Consider the following 21,628-nt stretch of genomic DNA (forward strand, 5'->3'; position numbering starts at 1 on the left):
TGCAACTCTTCAGCAAGCAGCCATCGCTTCCCTTTCAACGAATTAGCTCCATATTTCAGCCGCCCTGTCTCCTCGCTCTTATCGACTCCAGCGACGCAGCGGTGACATTTCATCTTTGACAGACCCTCTCTATCCTCGCTCCAATGTGATAAAACTTTTATAGAACCACGACTAAGAAATGAAGTTTTCCCAAGGATCGTGGAAACAGAGCCACACATTAGCCTGGGGACCATTTTATTGACGCTTGGATCCAACAGCTTCTCTCACCCTCCTCCTCTCGCCTTTCCCTGGCAGGGGAAATCAAAGGCGTCTCCACCCCCAGTTTTATTTAGTGATTTAATTTCACTTTGGTTTTAAGGTTTGACCTGAGAAGTCCAGGCCTCAGATTTTTTTCCCCCTTAGATTAATCATTTTTCTTTGTTTTCATTTTAGACCCAATGGTGGTTGGGTTTCAGGTCACGTGACGGCTGTTTTGTAGCTCCGGAAGAGAGCCGTGAAGTTTAGGTTGCCTGGAAGGAGCAATGATCGGGCCTACTTTTGTTGTTGTTGTTGTTGCTGCTGCTGCTGCTGGGGGCGGAGGGCGAGGAAGTTGTGGCCAAAGGAGCCAGAAGACAAAAGGTCAATGAATGAGAAAAACGGAGAGGCAAAGAAACCAAACAGAAAGTCCTAGAGAGAACACTCAACAGTACTCCTTCCCCCCAACTTATTACTTAAATCTTAGCTAAAGAACTTGGCAGTATGCTCCAGGCCCCTGTGAGAAAAGATATATAAACATGAGACACAGCAAAGGGAGGCAGGCGCCTGAGCAGTGGACAATAGTCCATGATAGGGCCTTCAGTGCCCTCGTTCCCTTGGGGGAAGTTTGGCAGTCAGCGGCCTCGCTCTGCTATCTAAATTGGACCAACAGGACAAGATAAAATTGATAACAGAAAGTTTATTCAAGAATTGTTTGACAGACAACCCTTTTAAGTAAGGAAAAAAGTAACTACAGAAGAACAAAGAAAGTTCCAAGAGGGAATTAACTCTAATTCTACAAATTCAGGACTATACAGTGACAATTAGGAGCTGAGTTCATGCCTTTTAGAACTAATTACAATTGCTCATAAGTACGAGTTTAACATAAATCTACAGCTCTTTTCTAGAGTACAATAATAACTAAAATAGCTGGTTTTACATGACAAGGAACACATCCTTTATAACAAGTAAATACTAAAAAAAGTACAGTTTTTTTCCTTTTTTTCCCTCATATAAATACATAATGTAAGGGGATAAATAATACAAAAAAAGAAAATATTTTAACAGGCTATGACCAATAAATATATATGAAAATGTTCACTAGAACACACACTTTTTGAGCGATGCTGGACTCCTGCAGGCCCAGGCATCTCTCACAGTTGTTTTTATATCCATTAAAATGTAAACTCTAAGTGCAACAAAAGTGTCCTGTCAGGGGGTTGAGCAAGGCATACAGGCCCAGCTGCAGCCCCTGCCTGGGACAGACAGTTTGTTAAAATATACCCTGTTTTCACGTTAAGTCAAGAGAGCAACAGAAGAAAAGAAAAGTGTAGAAGAACCTCGTGTCTCCGATTGCTTTCTGTGGAAAGAGGGGGATGGACCTGGAGCTAAGATGAGTGGGAGGCAGCAGAATGGGCAAACCTTCAGTCCTGACAATTTGCCTGCCCTCACCTCCCAGCTTTTCCATAAAAGAAAAAATATATATATTTATAATATAGACAGCTCTGACTCTCAAGATCTCTCACCATCCCTGAGCCCTCTAAAAACTGTAATTGATGGGGGCGGGGTATAGATATTAATGTCCTAGAGCAGAAAAATATGGGGCTAGAAAGGAGTGCCCAATTAATCTCAAATAGATGGGAAGAAATTTGAGGCTTCGGCGAAGTGGGAGGGGAGCGTGCTTGGTGCCCCTGGTTTTGAAATGTTTCCTAATTCTTTTTAAAGGACCATTGCAAGGGGGAAAAAAACACCAAGATTTGGGGGAATGACCCACAGAGACGGAAGGTAAGTTGGTTGGTTGGTGATGGCCTAGCCATCTTGTCTGTTTCTTAAAATGTGCTTCTCTGCCTTGTTTTTCTACCTCCTCCTTCCTCTACCCCACTCCCGAGCGTGGAATTCCAACTGGGTATTGCTGGAGGCCTAGGGTTGATGGGTCATCTCCAATCTGCCCTGGACTCCTTTCCAGTGGGTTGGCAGGCAAATGGAAGAGGGGCTGGAGGATTTTAAAAAGCAACCGTTCAGGCCAGGAGGGGAAGGAACTCCAGGCCTGTTCTTCCCAGAAAGCCTGCCTGCCACTTCCCTGCCTCCTCCCTCAGACCTCAGACTGCCCCTCTAGGCTCTCCCCCACCCCTTGACCTCACCCCTCTGCCCTCCCTCTCCCATTACAGGTGTGTTAACTTGGGCGCTTCTTGGATTCTACCCTGAGGAGGAGGCGCATGGTGAGAGGAGAGGTCTGTGTAGGTGGGGTGAGGGTCGCAGGGTCCGTGGTGCTGGCTGGGAGCCATAGGGGGCGCCCCGTTGTAGTCCAGGTTCCCGGAGGGGTGGTGGGAAAGGTGGTTGAGGCCGTAGAGGGAGGGGCCGGCAGGGGGCGGCAGCGGATCCGCGTATCCGCCCCCGCCCACATACACGGGGCTGCCCTGCATAGTGGGCGTCCCGTAGGCCCCCCCGTTGGCTTGGAGGACGTGGGGCTCGTAATCAGGCGCCGGCGTCTGGGGGTACTTCTGTGGGGCGCCGCAGCCTTTGAGAGAGGGCTGATAGTTGGAGGACAAGGCGTAGGCATTCTGGTGGGCTTTGCCGAAGGTGGGAGGGGACGGGCTCTCATAGCTCGGGGTCATGGAGTGTAAGGCGTTCATGAAGCCGGCTGTGGACTGCATGGGCTGCGGAGGGCTGCCGGCGGGGGAGGGGCCCCCCGACGATGAGGCCAGGCCCTTGGCTTTCTGGTCCTTCTTGTACTTCATGCGCCGGTTCTGGAACCAGATCTTGATCTGCCGCTCGCTGAGGTTCAGCAGGTTGGCCATCTCCACGCGGCGCGGCCGGCACAGGTAGCGGTTGAAGTGAAACTCCTTTTCCAGCTCCACCAGCTGCGCGCTTGTGTATGCCGTCCGCGCCCGCTTGGACGCCGCAGACCCCGGGGGGCTCTTGTCCCCTCCCCCGCTGCTACCGCCCCCGCCACCACTGCCTCCTCCTCCGCCGCCACCGCAGCCCTCCGCTGGATCCGAGGGGGAGGGGTGGGAAGAGGAGAAAATGAAATAAAAGATAATTACTGAACACGCCGAAATTGAATGCATCGTTTCTTAATAAATCCAGGCCTGGACTCGGAGCCCCCGCCGCCTCCCCTTCTCATCCCCGCCTCCTCCTAGCTACCCCCACCCCCGCCAACACACACCCGTCGCATTAGCGGACACTCTATAATAGTGGCATTTATTAAGAGACCTGTTCTCCTCTCGCTGCCCCAGCTTATGAAAATTTGATCATGTCACGCAGACAGAGCCACATGGCCATTTATTTAGGGCTGGATGTTCTCGAGCACGCTTTCTCTCCACCCCCAATTCCAGGTCTGGGAAGTCACTCCCCACTTCCTGCCCCGTCCTGTGGCCCAGGGTGGGTGGCCAAGGAAGACCCTTGAGGGAATCTGGACATCCATGGGCAGGGCACGGGGTTGTGGAGCGGAGAGGCTGCCGTGCCTGGAGGCCGGGACCCCGGGCAGCGCGAGCGATTGTGATTAATACCCACAGTAATCATACTTAATAATCAATTGTTGACGACTCTGCGTCTACTGGGCAAGCGTCTCGTGGCCCAGCGCCTGGCCTTCGAGAGCTGTCAGGAAGTCCGGTGGAGGGTGGCTGGAGGGAGAGGGTGTTGGTGGGGTCAGGGGTCATCAGGTGCTGGGAGGTAAGGGAACTGCGCCGCTGCCGCCCGGCACCTGATATTGTTCCCAGGCCGCCGCCTGGGCGCCTAGGAGCTGGGTGCTAGAATAACAGTGACATTCCTCGCCCGGACAAAAGCGGACGCTGAGGAAGGCAGAAAGCTGGTACCTGTGCCGGGGGAGCTGTTTTTCAGCTTGGACGTCTGCCTCGACTCTTTCATCCAGGGGAATATCTGTTTGGTGAGGGTGGAGTTGGAGCCGGGACCACATTTGGGGGGGCCGCTTTTGCCGGACCCGCCCCCACTGCTGTTGTTGCTAGTGGTACTGGTAGGTGCGGCGCTGGGCGGGGGTGAGCCGGGCGGGGCGGACAGGGGCTCGGGGGCCAGGCCAGGCCTCATGCAGCTGCCGTTGAGCTCCTTGCCCTTAGCATGCGGGGCCGCGTTGCCCAGGGACTGCAGCGAGCATGCTGAGCGCTGGTAGTCGCCCTCCAGGTGCGTGGTGGCCTGGAAGGGGGGCTGGGGGGCACCGTCGTAGCCGAAGCCATTACTGCCAGGGTATGAGGAGTAGCCTCCGAAGAGTGCAGCCGCGGCGTTGTCGTAGTAGGTGGCTTTCTGCATCGCTGGGCGAAACCCGGGCAGTGGGTGGCAACTTGCAAGGGCCTGATACCCTCACGACCGGACATTGGCACCCCTGGGGGTCACGTGAGGCGCCGGACCCCCCCTACCCTTTCTGCCCCCCTCCTCCCGGGGTGTGTTCCGAGCCGCTGACCTGCGGGGCGAGAGAAGAGACACAAGGGGGAGAAGAGGACTGGGGCTCGAATCCATCTTAAGAACTGAAAAGGGAACTGACATCAATAGGGATTTTTCTTCTCCCCCACCCCAACATCTTCACAGCAGATGCTGAGGCCACTTCCTGACCGGCAATGAATTTTTCTTATTTCAATGCTTTAATTTTAAAGTAAAAACCCACCAGTTTTCATTTCCACTTAAAAAATAAGGACCGTACTCCTTTGGGGACTGGCTACATATGACTTCTTACTGCAAGAGTCATTGCTTTCTCCCCTGCCTGCACGCTAGCCCCTGACCTCTCCTCCTCCTCCCTCTCCCTATCTCCCCAACCCCAACTCTTGAGATAGGGTGGCTCAAGAGGGGGGAGCCTGGGAGACTCTAAAATAAAAGCGTCAACACTCTTCCCTGAGCCTAGAGGCCTCCTGCCTCTGTCTCCCTTCATGCCCATCTAGGTCTCTCTCATCGGAGCCGAGTCTTGCCTGCAGGAAAAACAGATCTCCCAAAGAGACAGAAAGAAGTACAACTTGAGCAGAGAACCCTCTGGTACAAGGGATCCTCTCCTTGCCCTCCTGCCTCACAGACAACAATGGCCTGACCTAGAAACTTCCTAAAGACTTTTAACCTGCAGAGCCCAAGGAACTGAGCCTTTCCCGAGTCCCAGCTGCAGGTACCACCGCCTCCAGCCTGAGTCTTTGCTCAGCCAAGCCTGGGGCCAGGCAGCCAGCGGCCCCCATGGAGCCCCCAAATGGAGCAGGACTGTTTCGATCTCCCTGACTGGGCTCATCTCCCTGACTGGGCTCATCGGTGCTGTGACCATTTGGCCCAGACCTCCCCCCTCCTCCATTTTTTTCAGCCAACTTAATTTTTTTCCCACCCTTTCCTTGACAGTTTGTTTCCTTTGATTTCTTCAAAAGACAAGAAGAAAGAAACTAGATAACTGCTGGACTTTTCTACCAAAGGATGGGAAAAGGCTTTCTGAAAGAAAAAAAAAAATTCCCTAGGAAAAAAAAGAAAGTCAACAAAGCAATCTGAACAGTATTATTTTGGGGCTTGGAAACAGGGTTACCCCTGTTTACTGAAGTTCCCTGAGACAAATAAATAAATAAGTAAATAAATACAATCATTATTTTTGTGCAGCCTTTTCAAAGTGTACAGGGTGAGGGGCAAGAATAAAGGTTGAAGCTATCATAGGATTTTGTATATTCTGAAACTTCTGACTTCATTTACCTCCTCCCCATGTCTTCCCCAATACCTCACCGTCACTTTTTCGTAAAACCTCCAGACTGACCCTCTCTTCTGACGTGTGAGTTTGGAATACTGAAATCTCATTTAGCCCATCTGGCAAAACTAAAAATAGGAAAATAAAAGAAAAAGAGTGGAGGCGAAGGAAATCCCTCCCACACATAAATCCCTTTCTTAATGGCACAGATTTATACTCAAAAGAAAGCTAAGGTGGCCCTCAATTCCGATTGGTTTCCGGGAAGAATTTATTTCTGGAAAATACACATGGGTCTGCAAAGCAGCAGGTCCTTTCAGGGAGAACTGGAGTTCAATTGACCAGCCTGACCCAATCCCTTTATTATTATTATTACCATTAGCCACTAATGACTTAACCAAAATTAGCTTCGGAGCAGCCTGGCTGAAGGGAGAATTAATTAATAGGCATCAGTTGAGTTTGTTATTAATAGATAGAAGAATAAAATAAAAGCGTTGGAGGGGGTTGGCTGGCTGGGCCCTGGCTTTATTCAGTCTAAATGATTGTTACAGCAGTGATAGTGACGATGATGATGATGGTGATGGTGATGATGATGGTAAAACAATAATTTAAATAGATGCCCGAGGCCGAAATTTCTGTCGCTCCCCCTGCAATAAACCCGCAAACCATAGCAGGACCAAGGCCAGGAGAGTGTGGGAAGCGAAGGAGCCAGAGGCGAGATAGGGAAGAATGGAGACTCAGCCGCCGCCGGGGAGAAAGGGCCCGGAAGGTTTGCGGACGCGCTTAGCCCCTGGCTGCCGCCGCCGCTGCCGCCGCCGGGCTGTCTCGGCTGCTGCTGCAGCGGTAGCTGGCGACTAACTATGTTGGCCCAAGGAGGTGAAGAGAAAGCGTTCAGGATGCCGAAACGGTTAGCGATGGCAGGTTCCAAGCGCACCGGGTTGAGGGCCCAGCCCTACGGGCGGCAGCAAGTTTGGGCGCTGGAGGTAACCGAATTAAAAGGCGCTTTAGCAACTCCGCTCCGGGACTTTGCCAGGCCGAGCTGGAAGGCGCTGAGGCCTGCCTGACGGGACAGTGAGAAGAGGGAAAGGTGCCCGAGGGGATCCGGTATCTTGGGATCCAGCAGAAGTGGGGGTGGGGAGCAGCTCTACCAAGCCAAACAGGACTATTTCCCTTGCCTCCATGTTGGAAAAATCCAGGCTCCATATGGCTTCTCGGGAGCTAGACGGTGGCTCCTGGCTTCCCCCAGGGTCTCACTGGAGTGAGCCACCCCAACAACCCCACCTTGCCAGGCACACTCCCGGAAGAGCCAAGGAAGCCCCAGGAGAGGGGATAGGCCACCTTCCAGGACTTAAAAAAATTTTAATGGAAGGAAGAAAAATAAAACAAGAAAGGAAGAGAAAGGTTAGGCTCTTCTTAGCAGCCGGAGAAAAATTCAGCCCTGGATCTGGCTGCTGAAAGAAAAGAAGAGAAAAGGAGAGAGGCAGGAAGAGAGAGGGAGAGAGGGAGGGAGAGAGGGAGAGAGAGAGAGAGAGAGGGAGGGAGGGGAGGGAGAGAGAGAGAGAGTCAGTCGCTGCGTGGAAGGAAGCTTAAAGCTTGTGAACTCTTCTTGAACCGAGATTGGAGTCATATGGGCCATAAATCATTGAGACATACTCTCCGCCATTCACAAACTGATAGCCTATTTTAGTCCAGCTTACCTTAGCCACCGACGAGGGGAGAACAGGCAGACATAATATATATTCACATCGAGCCCCAGCGCGAGCGGCAGGCGAGAAATCTCCCCTCCTTGAAGGCAAAGGAAAAAAAGACCACTGTTTAAAGCTGCGTCGCCCCCCCTCCCCAATAGCCACCCCGGCTGGGGAGCCCGAGGGGCAGACCGGCCGGAGGTGCCGCGCGGCGTCCGCTTCAATTCACTCGGCTTAGGAGCGGGGGTGCGCAGGAGGGAGGGGGTGGGGAGCGGGGGAAAAACAGAAGACCGAAAGGTGCTCGGGCTGCTGGGCTCGCGGAGAATCCAGCTCCGGGCTCCGCCACGGCCAAGTCGCCACAGTGTGGTTGCCCTATAAGACTGGTACGCCCTACTCTCCGTAACAATGGCCTCTGCTTTTGCACAGGGAAAAAAAAAAAAAAAAAAAAAAACCCACACAGACACACACACACTCTCACACACACACACACACACACACACACAAGCTCACACACACACACCCCCACCTCTCCCCCTTTAGCAAGCTTAGATGCCTGATAAGGAGGGAAGGTGATGGTGGTATTGGGGGAGGGGGGGTTTAACCCCTCCCCCAAAAAAAGTGTGTGTAAGGAAAGAAGATAGAGAGGTTTGGGTTTGTTTTTGTTTTTGTTTTTGTTTTAAAGAACAGGTAAATTTTTAAATGGAGATTTTAGCAGGGGAGGCTGGGGGAGCAAAGGCAAGGCAAAGCCAGTTGGAGTCACAGCTTCCCCCACCCCAGTAGTAAACCATTATGCTAATTGAGAAGTAGCTGCTGGGAGGCCTAGTCAAAGGCGCTGTCTTCCCCCCGTGTGGGGGTGCTGGGTGCCCCTCCGCATTCATTCGCAGTGGAACATGAGGACTTTTTTTTTTTTAAGTAGTTTCACTCCTCGGGGACTGGTGGCTGGGTCTTCTGTCCTCTCACTCGGACTCCCTCCATCTGAGCCTCCTAATCTGTTTCTTCTCTCCCCCGCACCCACTCTCTTCTTCCTCTCTCCCCACAAATTTCCAGGCCCAGTTTCCAACCGGGAGGGGGGAAGGCCAGATTTTTTTTTTTAAACAGCCCCTCCTTTTTGAGAACAGACAACAAGCGGTGAGTGATCATTTTAAAAATCCAGACCGTCTTGCTGGGGGAGGAGGGCTGAGGAGAGGGTGACAAAAGGCGGACCCTGTGTTCAGCTTGAGCTCAAGACCAGCCAGGAATAGAGTCTGTAAGAACTTCACAGAGAAGTTTCTGTTACAATTCTCACCTCTGGATAGACAGAAAAGGCTAAGAGGTGATAAGGGTATTTGTACTTCTAAGAAGATGGGAAGAACGAGCAAAATGTCTTAATTTTAAATGCAATGTCAGAAGCGATGGGAGGGTACTTGTGCTCATCATCATCATCGTCATTACTCAGAACAAACCTGGTTGTTTTCTTAGCTCTGCAAGATTATGATTCTTGTCAGAAGTGAGGAAGACGACAAAAGCTAAACTTTTCTTAGGGTGTGTTTGAGAAGGGCTGGAAAAGTAGAGGAGGCCTGGAGGAGGAAGACAGGGGCCAAGAATGTAGGTGTCTGCAAATTTGGGCCGGGGGTGGGGAAGAGTCATTCCCAGTGGAAGAAAAAGACAAAAGCAGCACCAGGACGTTTCCCAAAGCAGGAGCGTTTGAACTCTGCCTAACTGCTGACTCGGGGCTTAGAAGACAAAATAAAAAGCAAACAGTCTCTTTCTTTTTCTACAAAAGCAGCTTGGAAAACTTGTTCTCTTAACTTTTTGTAGATAGAACCATCCACTACCCTGTGACCTCCTGGTTAGAATGTTTGGCTTTTGCCTTCTCCCATCTGGCTGCACCAGGAGAGATTGGACTGGGTGAACAAAGGTGAGAGATGGTTTCCAGCTATTGTCTCCCTTCCAGGAGAGGGTGGTTGTGTCGGGCAAAGCTTCCCTTATGCCCTATGTTCCTCACTCACAGGTTCTGCTTTGGGCTGAGAAAAGGTTCTACTCTCATAGGAAGTGGTCCCTGGACTCCTCTGGCCCCCACTTCTTCTAGGCCCCCCTAAGTCAGGCTTCCTAGGGTCATGCTGAATTAGGGGACAGGGTACCCATGACCTCCCCACCCTCCAGCAATAGGAACCCAAGGAGAGCTTCCCACTGTGATGTCCCCAAGGATCCTACTGCCTACCTAGAGAGTTGTTGGCTTAGAGAAGGGGGTAGGGTATATGAAGATGGAGGGTGTGAGCCATTTTTCCTGTGTTTATTAGTATTATTAAGAAGAAAAAGAAAAGACGCTCAAACCAGACCCAGTGTTAGAACTCAAGCTGGGGCCCTCAAAGAGGGTGATTAGGGCTGCCAGAGTATATGGCTGTAAGGAGTCTGTCCTGAGGTCTCTAGTCCCTGGTGAGAGACCTACAAGTTTGGACTGCACGTAGCTTTGGGTCTGGTGGCTCAGGGACTCGGCCCAGGGGAGATTCCAGAGGCTTAAGGGAACCAGCATCTTTGGGTCTTTTCTCCCACCCCCCAAAATTAAAAAGTCAAGAGTGTACCTCAGACCCTCCAGCTCTCCTAGCTGTTGCTAGAGAAGGTCATCGAGAAATTGACAGAAGAGAAGAACCTGGTTGCGGCAAGGAATAAAAAGAGAGCCCGCAGGGCACGCAGCCAGCTGCAGGCCTGCAAGCCGGGCTGTAGGACGATGGGGCCTGGGGCTGAGCTGAGGGTGGAGGAGTTTTCCTGGGACGGCAGTGGACCCCTCCCCTCCTGGAGCCTCCTCAACTTATTGTGGTCCCTTCTAGCTACACAGGAAGTGGGGCAGAGTGGGGTGGGAGCCAAAAGAAGAAATGGGGAGCAAGAAAACTAACCTGGAGAAAATTTTTGAGGATATGCACCCCCAAATGCGGTAGGAGATGGAGTGGGACTTCTTAATTAACTCTGGAGCGCAGAGCCCATTTGGAATGTTTGGGAGGCAATTAGAACCCATTTTGGCTTATTTCTTGCCTTTTTTCTTCCTTTCTCAGAGATTTCTGGCTGGCCCGTTGCTCCCGATTAGGGCTGGGAGGGTGGGGGTTGTGATGGTAGAACAGGCAGCCATGAGGGCTCCCATTTCGTTTGAGGTGTTGATGCTGGATAGGGACCTTTCAAACTTCAGGGGACAAAGGCAGGGCAGCGAGGAGCTTGGGCAGGGCGCGTGGGGTGGGAGACACCAGAAGTGCCCGAAGGAATACTTTGGAGTCTGCAGAAAGAGGAGACGATAGGACTGCCAATGAAGTTGTGATTCAGGGGCAGGCTAGGGAGGGGAGAAGGCAAAATTTCTTCCTGGATTTAAGGTGGGGAAGCTTAGCAACCTTCTGTGTGTGTATGTGAGGGAGAGAGAGACAGACAGACAGACAGGCAGACACAGAGAGAGACAGAGAAAGAGAGGGAGGAAGAGAGAGAAAGATTGAAAAAATGGGGAGAAAGATTAAGACATAGAGACCTTAGTGGAATCTAATAATTAAAGGTAAAAGTTAATAATAAAGGTGAAAATTAGAGAAAATGTCCCCCTTCCTGGGCATTCTTTTCTCTCTGATTCCGTTTCCAAAAAGCCAGAGCGCTCTCTTTGGCACTGGTACTCCCCTCTGCCCTAATGTATGCCCAGTACCAGGGGATAAGAAGTATTTTAAACTCCCTTGAGAGATCACTGGCTGCCCAGGCTTCCAGGCCTTTGGGGGCTATCCCCCCTCCCCTGCCAGTTCCATCAAAGAGCAAACGAAAATTCTCCTCTCAAGAAACAAATTGGCTGGCTCCTTTAAAATTTATTTCTGATTATCAGTCTTGGGGTGACCAAGGATGCTGCCCCCAGCTCAGCCTGCCCCACGTCCAGCCCACCCACAGGTCATGGAGAAGCTGGGACCTGGAGCCGAACTAAGCCTCTCAACGATGTATCTTTCCGGTCTGGTCTGGGTTCCCAGACCCACACTCTCCTAGCTTCATTGCCCAATTCTGTGGAAGCAAGAGTCGTGTAAAGTTCACACACGCACACGAATGAATTTCCATCTCTTCCTAAATATTAATAAAGATTTTAAAGCTGGGGGTTGTAAAATCGGCATACCTACTGAAGACCACTCTTGGTATATGGATCCCCAAACCTGCCTTTCCCCCACCCTCGAGATGCGGGCGCAGAAGGGAACAAAGGGGCAGCGGCGCGGAGAAGATTGGGCGCCTCGGCAGAGGTAGACACCCGACTCAGCAGAAGCCGGGATCGAAAGAACAAAAAGGCCACTAGGGTTGAAGAAGAAAAATCCAGACGGGGTTCCCCTCCAATCCAAGCCGTACTCTCCCCCGCTACCCCAAGCGGCAGGATGAAGGGGAGGCAGGAAAAAAACAGGGCAGCCATGGGGATTTGCAAAGGTTCCTCAGCGACCACGGAGGCCGCCTGAACACGCTGATGGGGTTGCCTCTGGCCAAGCCGGGGAGTCACCGGCAGGCGGGCGCCTTGCCGGCCTAAGAGGCCCTTTGGAACCAGGGGTCCCGCCTCATCTAGAAGCTGAGTCCCGGCCTAGCAAACCCCACCCCTGCGTCGGATGTCCCGAGGTCGAGACAAAGGTGGGCGGAGTGGGAGAAGCAAGAGGGAGAAGGGGGGCTCCTAGGAGCGCTGGGTGGAGGGTGACAGGGAAGGGAGGGAGAACCAGGGACTAGGGGAGCAGGGGCCCAGCGGCTGGGAGTGACTGCGCAGGTCTCTCCTGACAGATTGGATGTCTCTTTCCCAGTGACCTCTGTTTAGCAGACAATAACTCACCGGATTAATGACCAATCAGCGGAAGGCCTCCCGAATTGCCTCCAAATATAAAACTCCGAAGTCAAATGGGATAGGGCTGGAGTCTGAACCTGCCAGCCCCCCTGTATCCCCCTTTCTCTCTCTCTCAAAACAAGATTGGGGGTGAGGCTTTAGGAAGTGGGTTATCTGGCCAGAGACTCGGATTACCAGAACCAAGATGAAGTCGTTCCCCATCTCTTCCCACGTCCTCCGGTCCTCCAGCACCACGCATGCCCCTGGCCACACTTCCCGAGGAGGCCTGGCGACCTCCTCTTCTCTGCCTGGACTCCTCATATCCCTGATTCTACAAGAAATCTCCCTTCTCATTACCATTCAATTCCTGAGGAGCTCGCACCCTTTTTGAATTTTATTTTCTCCCAGTGGGGGGGGGGGGGAAAGATGGACCATAAGAACAAGAATTGATGAGGGAGGGGGCGGTCACCCACCTTGCAGGCCTCCATCCTGGCTGCCCTGGGAGGAGATCTGGTATAGTCTGTGGCACCCTCTGTGCCCTCTCTCAGGAAGAGCGGGTCCAAAGACCCAGGGATCAGGATGAAGCTGGGGGTGGCGTGGGCGGGTGGCCTGCCATCATGGAATCAAAATTCTGAAACCACAGTTCAGTCCCTGGCCAGGGTAGAAGGTCAAGGACTGCATTCTGAACAACTCCAGCCTCCGCCAGAGCCTGGCAGGAAGAATGCCTAGCCCTGTGAGGTTGAGCCTTCCTTCCTTCACCACCCTCCCAATGCCAATTCCGGCCCAATCCAGCTGGTGAACCCCGCTCCGCTGCCTTCTATTTCCATTGCTCTCAAAGGCCTGGGCTTCTCCTCCAACCTTCAGGAGAAGGAATGGTGCAGGCTCCAGAGCCAGTCTGAGTCACCCTCCACTGCTCTGGGCGTTCACTGCAAATGAGCATGCAGTAACTTCTGTGTGCAAGGCAGCTGCTCCCAAGCACTAGAGAGTTAGTCAAAGTCAGAACTGGGAGAACTCAGGGATTATCCTGTCCACTCCTGCCATTGTTACAGATAGAGAAACTGAGGCCCAGAGCGGGGAAGTAACTTGTCTTAAGTCATCCTTGAGATAGGCTCGGGAGTCAGGAGACCTAAAGTCTAGGTGTTCTCGGATTGGCTGTGTGAGGTGAAGCAGAGAACTCCTCGGGCTTCAGGGTACCCTTCTGTAAAGGCAGAGCATGTGTGAGGGGAGGGGCTGGCCTAAATGATCCTCTGAGGTCCCTTGTTGGACTGAGAGTTTGTGGTTCTCTGTGTGCTGATATAAAAAGTGAACAACAGTAAGCAGTAACAATAAACAGAATTCCAACAGCACCAACAAAGCCAAAGGCAGGAAGTTTCCTTTTGGCATTTAAATGCTCACACCTTCACTACTGAACACCAACCCCATCCTGGTCCTTCTCGCCCACACCGGGGCTCATGCACTGGCTGTTCGTATGTGGGGGGGGGGGGCGGTGTTCTCTACCGTCATCACCAAGTCAAAAGTGCTGTTTTTGGACACAGAAACCTGAGCAGTAAATAATTAATTTGTATAATTAGAGGAGGAAGGCTTCAGCCTGGCAATTTTTAACCAGGAGTCAATGCACCCATTGTACCAGCCTGGCCTTCTCACCCAACCCCCAGCTCTGCCCACATACCTACCAGCTTTCCGACGCCTCCCCCAGTCGGAGGCCGGCATTCCCAGGATGGCCAGCAGGGCTCACCGAGTCAGACTCTGCTCCCTCCCCATGAAGTTCTGTGCCCTGCCTGCTCCCCCCAGAAATCAGCCTGCTTGCAGCTGCCCCTCCTAGCTTGCTCTCCCTCTCCCTGAAGCTGTGCAGGGCTCCAGGTTCAGGCTCCCTGCTCTTGGGACACACGTAATCCACCTCCCCAGCTCAAGATGGCCCAACAATACAGCGAGTTTGCATTTCAAGAAACTCCCATTAATATCAATTTACTTCACTGAAACCTCGGGTTCTTCATCAAGTTGATGATTTATGATAAAATCAATTAAATTACGGCCACTTAGGGCCCAGCCGCTTCCTCTCGGATTTCATTGGTGCGGGGCCCAAGTGTCTGGTGGAAAAATGCAAGTTTAGCTGGAGGCGAGGAAAGATAATTCTGCGGCTGAGAAAATTTAATGCAAAACAATTTCCAGGCAAAGCCAGGCGTCTGGACAGAAATGCAAGAGCCACCAGTTGGCCTGCGGAAATAACTATCTGGGGGTCAAAATATTTTTCTCCCCACCCCTACCATCCTGCTCCATTCCCCTTTGTGCTCCCTTGCCCCCCTCTCCCAAGCTGGGACTTCAGGGGAATTTGAGCCTTAATGGTGGAACCCAAGCCTGCCAAGGCCCAGCCTCAAACCACAATCTCCCCGATCTCCCCTGCTATCCCGGGCCCTTTCCTCCTTTCTCCCTCCCCTTCTCACACAGATATGCTCACTAATTCCTTAGCCTCCCCTGGCAAAGTTAAAGGTTCAAAGTGAACATCAGGTGGCGCGTGGGCAGATGGTACAGAGGGGCCAGGGGCCAGGCCAAGTAGGCTCCGCTGCTTGTGGCCCTGGGAGGGAAGAGAACACAGGCGGAACCAAGCAACGCCATAGGGCGAGGGCACAGAGCAGCAAAGTGCGTCCAGAGCCGCCGCAGAGTTCCAGGACCAGAGAATACCTGGTCTGCCTCCCCGCTCCCTGTGTGCCCACTCACAAAGCCACGCTGAGCCTGACAAACCCCAACCCCGGCACTGACACGGACACAAACACACCTACACGTGTGCATGCTTGCACACTCTCCTTGTACCTCACACAGACCCACCACATCCTGCGCCTGCAAAGGGACACTTCCCACCACCTCCCCACATCTGAGAAAATAAATCCCAGAAAATCAGCCTGGCATTGCCTCTTGCTCCAAAGAGAGGGGCTTCTCCCGCCTCTGCTCTGTTTGGTTTTCAGTTTCCAAAGCAGGCAGGAAGTAAACACAGCTTCTCTGAAGCCATAAATCACCCCCTCTCCTACCTTCTCAGTTTAACACCCAGCCTGAGCGCAACCCCTTGTAGTTTTAGCTTCAAATAACCCGCAAGGTGCTAAAAGGCTTGGCGGTCGTGGCAGCTGGACTGCGGGAGCAGGGGCCCAGCCAGGCTCGCCCCCTCCCCAGCAGATGCCCTTCACAACCCTGGAAAGCCCTCCAACACCCGTTTGGAGAGGGAGAGCTCCCCCAAACCGCGAACTCCGTTCCCGTCCACATACCACATGTACACCCACATTCCTCCACAGCGCCCTGCACACAGGATCCCTCTACCCCTTCAGCCCCCACCCTCCTCTTAAGTTACCTTCACCTTTGTCTTCCACGTTTTGGATCCAGCCTCTTTGCTGACCCAGGAGGGAGGGAACGGGACCTCAGTCACCCTGCTCTCCACCCCAAGCCAGCCCCGGGAGCCCCGGCTCAGCACCCACACTTACCTGTGCGTCCGTCCCCCGCTAGGGCGCAGGCCGCGGCAGGCAGCTGGGAGCGGGGCGCGCACGCCGGAGCCAACAGCCAGGCCCGTGTCCCTCGGCCCCAGCTGGGGCTCTGCCGGCTGAATCCCGGTCATTCAGACCCTGGCAGCCCCGGGACGGCAGGCCAGCCGCGGGGAAAGGCCGGGAAGCGCTGCCCGCACCCGGCCCCCGCCTCCGCCCCGGGCTTTGTTCGGCCTTCGAGGACGTGGGGCGGCCGGACACGCAGGGGCTGCACTCAGGGCGCACTTCTCCGGAGAAGCCGGGGCTCCCCCTCGGCCCGGCCGGCCGGGCACCGAGCTGGGGTCTGGGCTCTGAGAGCCGGCCAAGTTGCCAGGGAGGGGAGCCGCGACTGACGGGGGGCACGGCGAGGCGCGGGAGCGCCGGGGGCGCCATGGCGGAAGGGAAGGCGGGCGCACGGGCGGCTCTTCAATGTCACCAGCGAAATGGGTTCCATATGTCCGGCCCGGCAGAGAAGGGAGGGGAAGGGAGAGAGTTCTAGGCAGGACAGGACGGGAGGATGGGGGGGGGGGGGGGGATGTTGCTCAATGGAGGGAGCAGAGCAGCGGCGAGGGGTTAAGAGAGAGACTGGAGAGGCGAAGAAGGTTTGCATTTCCCAATTTTCCCGAAGATTTTAAAAGCCGCTTAAGGTGGTAGGAACTTTCCCTTTTTCCCTTTTCCTTCCTGAAAGACTGGGGAGGGAGGAGATCAGCGAAGGTAGCATTCGTTTGTTCAGGCTGGGGATTCCTGGGAAGGGATGTGGATTGGAGGTGAGAGGGAAAGTTCTTAGGCAGCAGGAAGATCAACTTCTCCCGGTCCCTGAAGAGGAAAGGAAGAGACCAAACCCACGAAGGGAAAGAGAAAACCAAAGAAAGATCTCCCAGGGTCCAGGTGTGAGAAACTGACCCCAACACCCCCACCCATGGTGGAATTCTGTTTTGGGTCAGTCCAACCATTAATTTACTCATGGTGGTGGTAGGAGAGGAGGTTGAAGTGCCCAAGACCTCTTGGCCATGCCCTGGCGCTTCCGTTCCCACCCCAGGTGCCTCACACCTGATTTAGCAAACCCCCCTCCCCACACACAGGCCAACTGCAGAGGCTGTGGTTTCTGGGATGGTCTCAGCTTTGGGCAGCTGCCTGTAAAGAAAGCACTGTGTCCAGAGGAGCTTCCCGCCCCTGCAGCCCTCTCCCCTCCGTGCCTGCCCCCTGAGGGATTTGGGCTCTTTTTCCTTCTCTCTCTCCCCCCTCGACCCCCATTTCTAACCATCTCTGTTGTCTCTGTCCCTTCCTCACAGCCCCTTTGTCTTCTCACACCCTGCCTTTCTCTGTTTTAAGTGAATTTGAATTGAACCTTGTGAAGGACTTAGGAGTGTCTCCAGAAATCACTTCTGGGCTTCCTTATTAGGCTGCCCCTCTCCTTGGGGCAACGTGGAGCCCTTGGCCTCCCCGAAGGCACTCTCCTCTACAGGGAAAACCCACCCTTTTGTCACGGAGACATTCTCTCCTACAGAGAAAAGGGCAACAGGAGGGGCTTCCTTTCCACTTGCCCGCTTCTCACTTTGCTCCAAGGGGAGTGTATGTGTATCCATCCCAGTGGCAGGGCGGGGGGGGGGGGGGCCTTCCTCTAGGACAGCCTCCTGCCTCTCTGACCGGCCTTTGTCTCCACGTTCCCTGGCATCCCTTCCTTGCATTCTGCCTTGGCTTGCCACCTCAGAAAGGAGTTCTGCTGCTTGGTCTCTCCTGGGCCCTCTCTTTTTCCTTCATCCCCTCTCTCCTCATCTTTCTATCCAGCTCCTCTGGTCATTAAAGCAGGGGCAGCCCAGCTTCTCAAAGGCACAGGGAAAACATGACAATCCTAGAGACAGAGGTGGGCACCAGCAGGGTTGGGAGAGAAAACAGAGTCAGCAGCTGTCCCCAAACCCCTGTTACCAAAGGTGTTCTACCCCAGGCCCTGAAATGCAAGCACAAAAGTGAATGGAGTGTTTGTACACATAAAACTGGTAAGAGGCAGAGTGCTTCATGGTTAAATGAACCAAATGTATCTATTTAAAAAAAAAAAAACCAATAAAGTCTTTTCAAACTTGATGATATGGGGGGTAGGCTTCTATGCCTGGATGGAGGGCACCAGGCCTCACATAGGGAGATTTAACCAAGGGCCAGCGACTAAAAGATAATGGTAGAAAGGGATGGTCTCCCTGCTTTTGTCTCCTGGGGAAGAGTCAGTGTGTAAGTTGGGAAAAGGGAAAGGGAGGGGGTATCCCCAGGGCCAGAAGAGACAAAGACCTGAAGGGGGCTGAGAGAATGGAGGGAAAAAGAGGGGGGATCAGACTGCTCCTGTCACAGACACAAGCAAAGGCAGCAGGGGGAGGGGGGGGTGGCAACACAGGGGTGGGGGCCTGTGGGACTGGCTCCCACCTCTCCCTTCTAGCTGTGGCCTTTCCCAGAGAGCGAAGCCTCCAACCTCCGCCCTTTTGTTCCCCACCCTCCAAGGCAGGCTGAATTCAGAAGCTAATAAACACAACTCTACCTTCTGCCTCCCCCTTTCTGTCCCTCTTCCTCTCCAAGGAAGAGGTAATCTCCTCCTCCCCGCTCGCTCAGGGATTCCAAGACTTTGGCCTAAATTCTGGAGCGCTAGTTTAGGGGTGAACTCCCTGCCTCCACATTTATTTACACCCTCCTTGTCAGGTGAGAGAGAAGGAAAAACTCACCTCCCACACTGTGCGTGTGTCGGGGGAGGTTCTCCAACATTTAAGGATGGAGGGCTGGAAGGTCTTGGAGCCCGCTAGTTCTCAGGTCTCTTTGCTGCTGCCCGGGCGGGGGGGCGGGGGCCATGCTTTCCACCCCCCCACCCATGATCTCCAGCCCTGTCAAAGCTGCCCTGAATGAATCCAGACTCCAGCTTCCTTTTATCCAGGCCAGGTAATGCCCCCACCCATCCTGGCCTAGAGTCTTGGTCCTTTCCTTTTCTTTCTCCCTAAACCCTTTTCGACCCAGACTCCCAAACTGGGACGCTTCACCCACCACCCCCTCACAAATCTGCCCGTTAACAAGGACAGGGCTCGGCACCCACATGAAGCAGAGTGTGGGAGCAAGCTCCTGACGCTCCGCCGCCGGGGCCTTCGCCACAACTCCAGGAGGCCGCTGCCATAAATAATTAACACCTGGGCGCAGAGTTGCTCTAATCTTCCTACTCAAAGGTTTACACTAGCAGGCAGAGTTAAATATCACAGATAATAGTAGCTATAAAGTCAGTTGGCCCAGCTCCAGCCAGGGAAGAAAAAGCCAGCAGCCAGGATCGACTTGGCAAAGGCTCTGGCCCTCTGCCCCTCATCTATCACAACTTTGAGGCACAGCTAGCGTGTCCCAGAAGCCACCTCTGGCTTTTCTCTTGACCAGCAGACTCTTCCCTCGTGGGGAGGGACTGCGAACCCCCCCCAATGAAACCCTAGAGCAAAGTTTCCAGCTCTACCCCTCCCCATCTGTACCCCATTTGCTTCCTCTCTGAAGAGGGGCTTAGGGAGAAGAACACCCTTCAACTTTCTGGGACCACCTGATTCCTGGAACATTTCTTTTCTAGAAAAACTTGGAGAACTTCTCCCAGTTTCAGCCCCAAACACACAGAGTCCCTCACTGCTGAGGAAACTTTCTTTGTTTCAGGAGGTCGAAGGAAGGCTACTGGGGTGTGAATTCATTTCCTTGTTTTGTTAGCCAGGAGGGTGGGGAGCCAAGGCTTCCAGCCTGTCTCCCCGCCCTTCACCCTCTGCCTCCATTGTCTCCCCCAATTTGGGCAGCTCCTTCTCCACCCTAAATACCCGGCCATGCCCATCAGTCCTACAGGTTAAGCTTTAATAGTAGAGCTGAATTGCACCGAGACTTGGATTTGGTCCCCATCGATTACAAAAATCTCTGCCTTCAACTCCAGTAATTTCTCCCTCCGCCTCCACCTCCCTTGCCCCCAGGCTCCCTCTGCCTTCAGAGTTGCGTTCTTTCCCCGGGCCGGAGTGGAGCAGCCAAACTCTGGAGGGGAACCGCTGAAAAATGAAGCTCCGTCTGCTGCTGCAGGAATGTTGGCTGTATCAGGCTCACAAATATCATTTTTATATTAGGTCATGGTCTTTGACTGGGTTTATATGCCAATGAGGCATTTCTGGTTTACCAAATTTATACAAATCTCGCCTTAATTGATAATCACGGATGCTGTAATTTAAGACCTCCAGCTACAGAGCTTTCATATTAACTGCTGATGTATTACTGTAAATCGTCTGAAATAACCAACTCCTGGGAGCAGAGCAGAGAGGGAGGAAGTGCCTCTGAGAGCGACTCTCTCCCGGCCGCAGAAATAGCCCAGCTTCCACATCATTTTCCGTGAGAAATGATTTATCGAAGACATGGCCATAAACAACACAACTCGCTCACAAACACACGCAGACACTCACACACGCACACGCACACACAATGGCGGGCATGCCGGCTGAGACGCTGACACCCATATTGCTATAAATCAAGAAAAAGGTTGGAGGAGAGGGAGAGGGAGAGAGAGAGGGGAGAGGAATATTCCTAAAATCTCTATGCAATGCCTCAATGGGTATAAACACACAGAGCACCGTGTGAAGAGAAATGGCAGGAAATGAAGATGGCTATTTGTCACAGTTTACGACAATAACATTAATAACAAACAATAAATTTACATGGACATATAAGACGCGGTAGGTAGTGAGAAATCCCTTCTACTTACAATACCCCAGCCCGCGGTGTGGCTCCGGCTGCGGGGCTGTTTTATTGCTGCCTCCCTCTCTTTTTCTCTCTCTCTCCCTCTCTCTCCCCCTCTCTCTTTTTTTTTCTCAGGGTACAGGCTTGTTTTTCAAAGGACAGTTGAATTGCACGTCAGAAACAGGGAGACCGAGCCTGCGATTTTCCTGACGAATACATATCTATTCTGCAACCTCGGCATTAATTATTTAATGAATCACGTGACCAGGAGGGGGAAGGGGGTCTTTCGATTTCAGGCTCAAAGGACCACTCTGACCTTCCCCTTCAGGAGGAGAAATTTTCCTGCAAAATAGGTTCCCCCCCAACCCGCCAATGGAATAGTAGCGAGTTCTCGTTCTCTATCCCAGATTCACATCTATACCTACTATATCTACAGCTCCCTAACCATCCCCACCCCGACACACACTTACCTACAGCCCACCTCTCCTCTCTCTCTTCTCTTGCTTCTGCTTAGTTCGTGGAGGTGCAGAAATAGTCTGCTGGGGCGTCGGGGGTGGGGGTGGGGTGGGCGCGAGCCCTTTTCCAAGCCCCTGGATTTCTCAGCTTCCACTTCTTCTCTCTGCATCCTTTAAGATTAAGATTCCCCCCCAACTCCATTCTCTCCCTCACTCCTAGGATACTGATTTTAGTGGGACCCACTCCCCCTCTTCCTAAATAATCAACAGAATTTCTAAAGGGACAAGGTTCAAAAGAAACACTTCGTAAGTCCACATTATATAGGTATAAAGAATGGGACTTCTGGCTTTCATTCTCTTTTTGATCTTTTGTAGTACCTTTATAAAGGGGCAGAAAAGGGACAGGGTGAACAGGCGACTCTGGGACTTACAGAGTGGAGCATAACCACAACGGGGACTTTTTTCATTTGCGGTGTTACTGTTATAGGGAACCAAATTCTACTGACTGAGAACACGTCTAGAGACAAAGACCCGGACTAAGGTTTCTACACAAAAGAAGTGGACTCTCAGCCTCTCTCTACCTATGTCATGCCCTGCCTCAGCCCCTTCACCCC

General features: G+C 52.9%; 1 protein-coding gene and 1 long non-coding RNA gene across 2 annotated transcripts; one reads left to right on the forward strand and one right to left on the reverse strand.

Moving 5' to 3' along the window:
- The first annotated feature begins 444 nt into the window (after positions 1 to 444).
- Positions 445 to 2,461, forward strand: LOC129080110 (uncharacterized). The gene is made up of 3 exons (XR_008530157.1): positions 445 to 618; positions 1,960 to 2,019; positions 2,403 to 2,461. It is a non-coding gene; the product is annotated as an uncharacterized LOC129080110 (long non-coding RNA).
- On the reverse strand, positions 2,397 to 4,600 carry HOXB3 (homeobox B3). Its single transcript, XM_054585350.1, has 2 exons — positions 4,050 to 4,600; positions 2,397 to 3,223 (listed from the first exon to the last, which is right to left on the reverse strand). Exons 1-2 carry the CDS (start codon positions 4,495 to 4,497, stop codon positions 2,397 to 2,399), a joined length of 1,275 nt encoding a protein of 424 aa, XP_054441325.1. The 5' UTR covers positions 4,498 to 4,600.
- Positions 4,601 to 21,628: the final 17,028 nt, after the last annotated feature.

The sequence above is a fragment of the Pteronotus mesoamericanus genome, unplaced genomic scaffold (genome assembly GCF_021234165.1).
Source record: "Pteronotus mesoamericanus isolate MK-2021 breed Mesoamerican mustached bat unplaced genomic scaffold, CSHL_Meso_final contig_84, whole genome shotgun sequence".
Classification (NCBI taxonomy): Eukaryota; Metazoa; Chordata; class Mammalia; order Chiroptera; family Mormoopidae; genus Pteronotus; species Pteronotus mesoamericanus.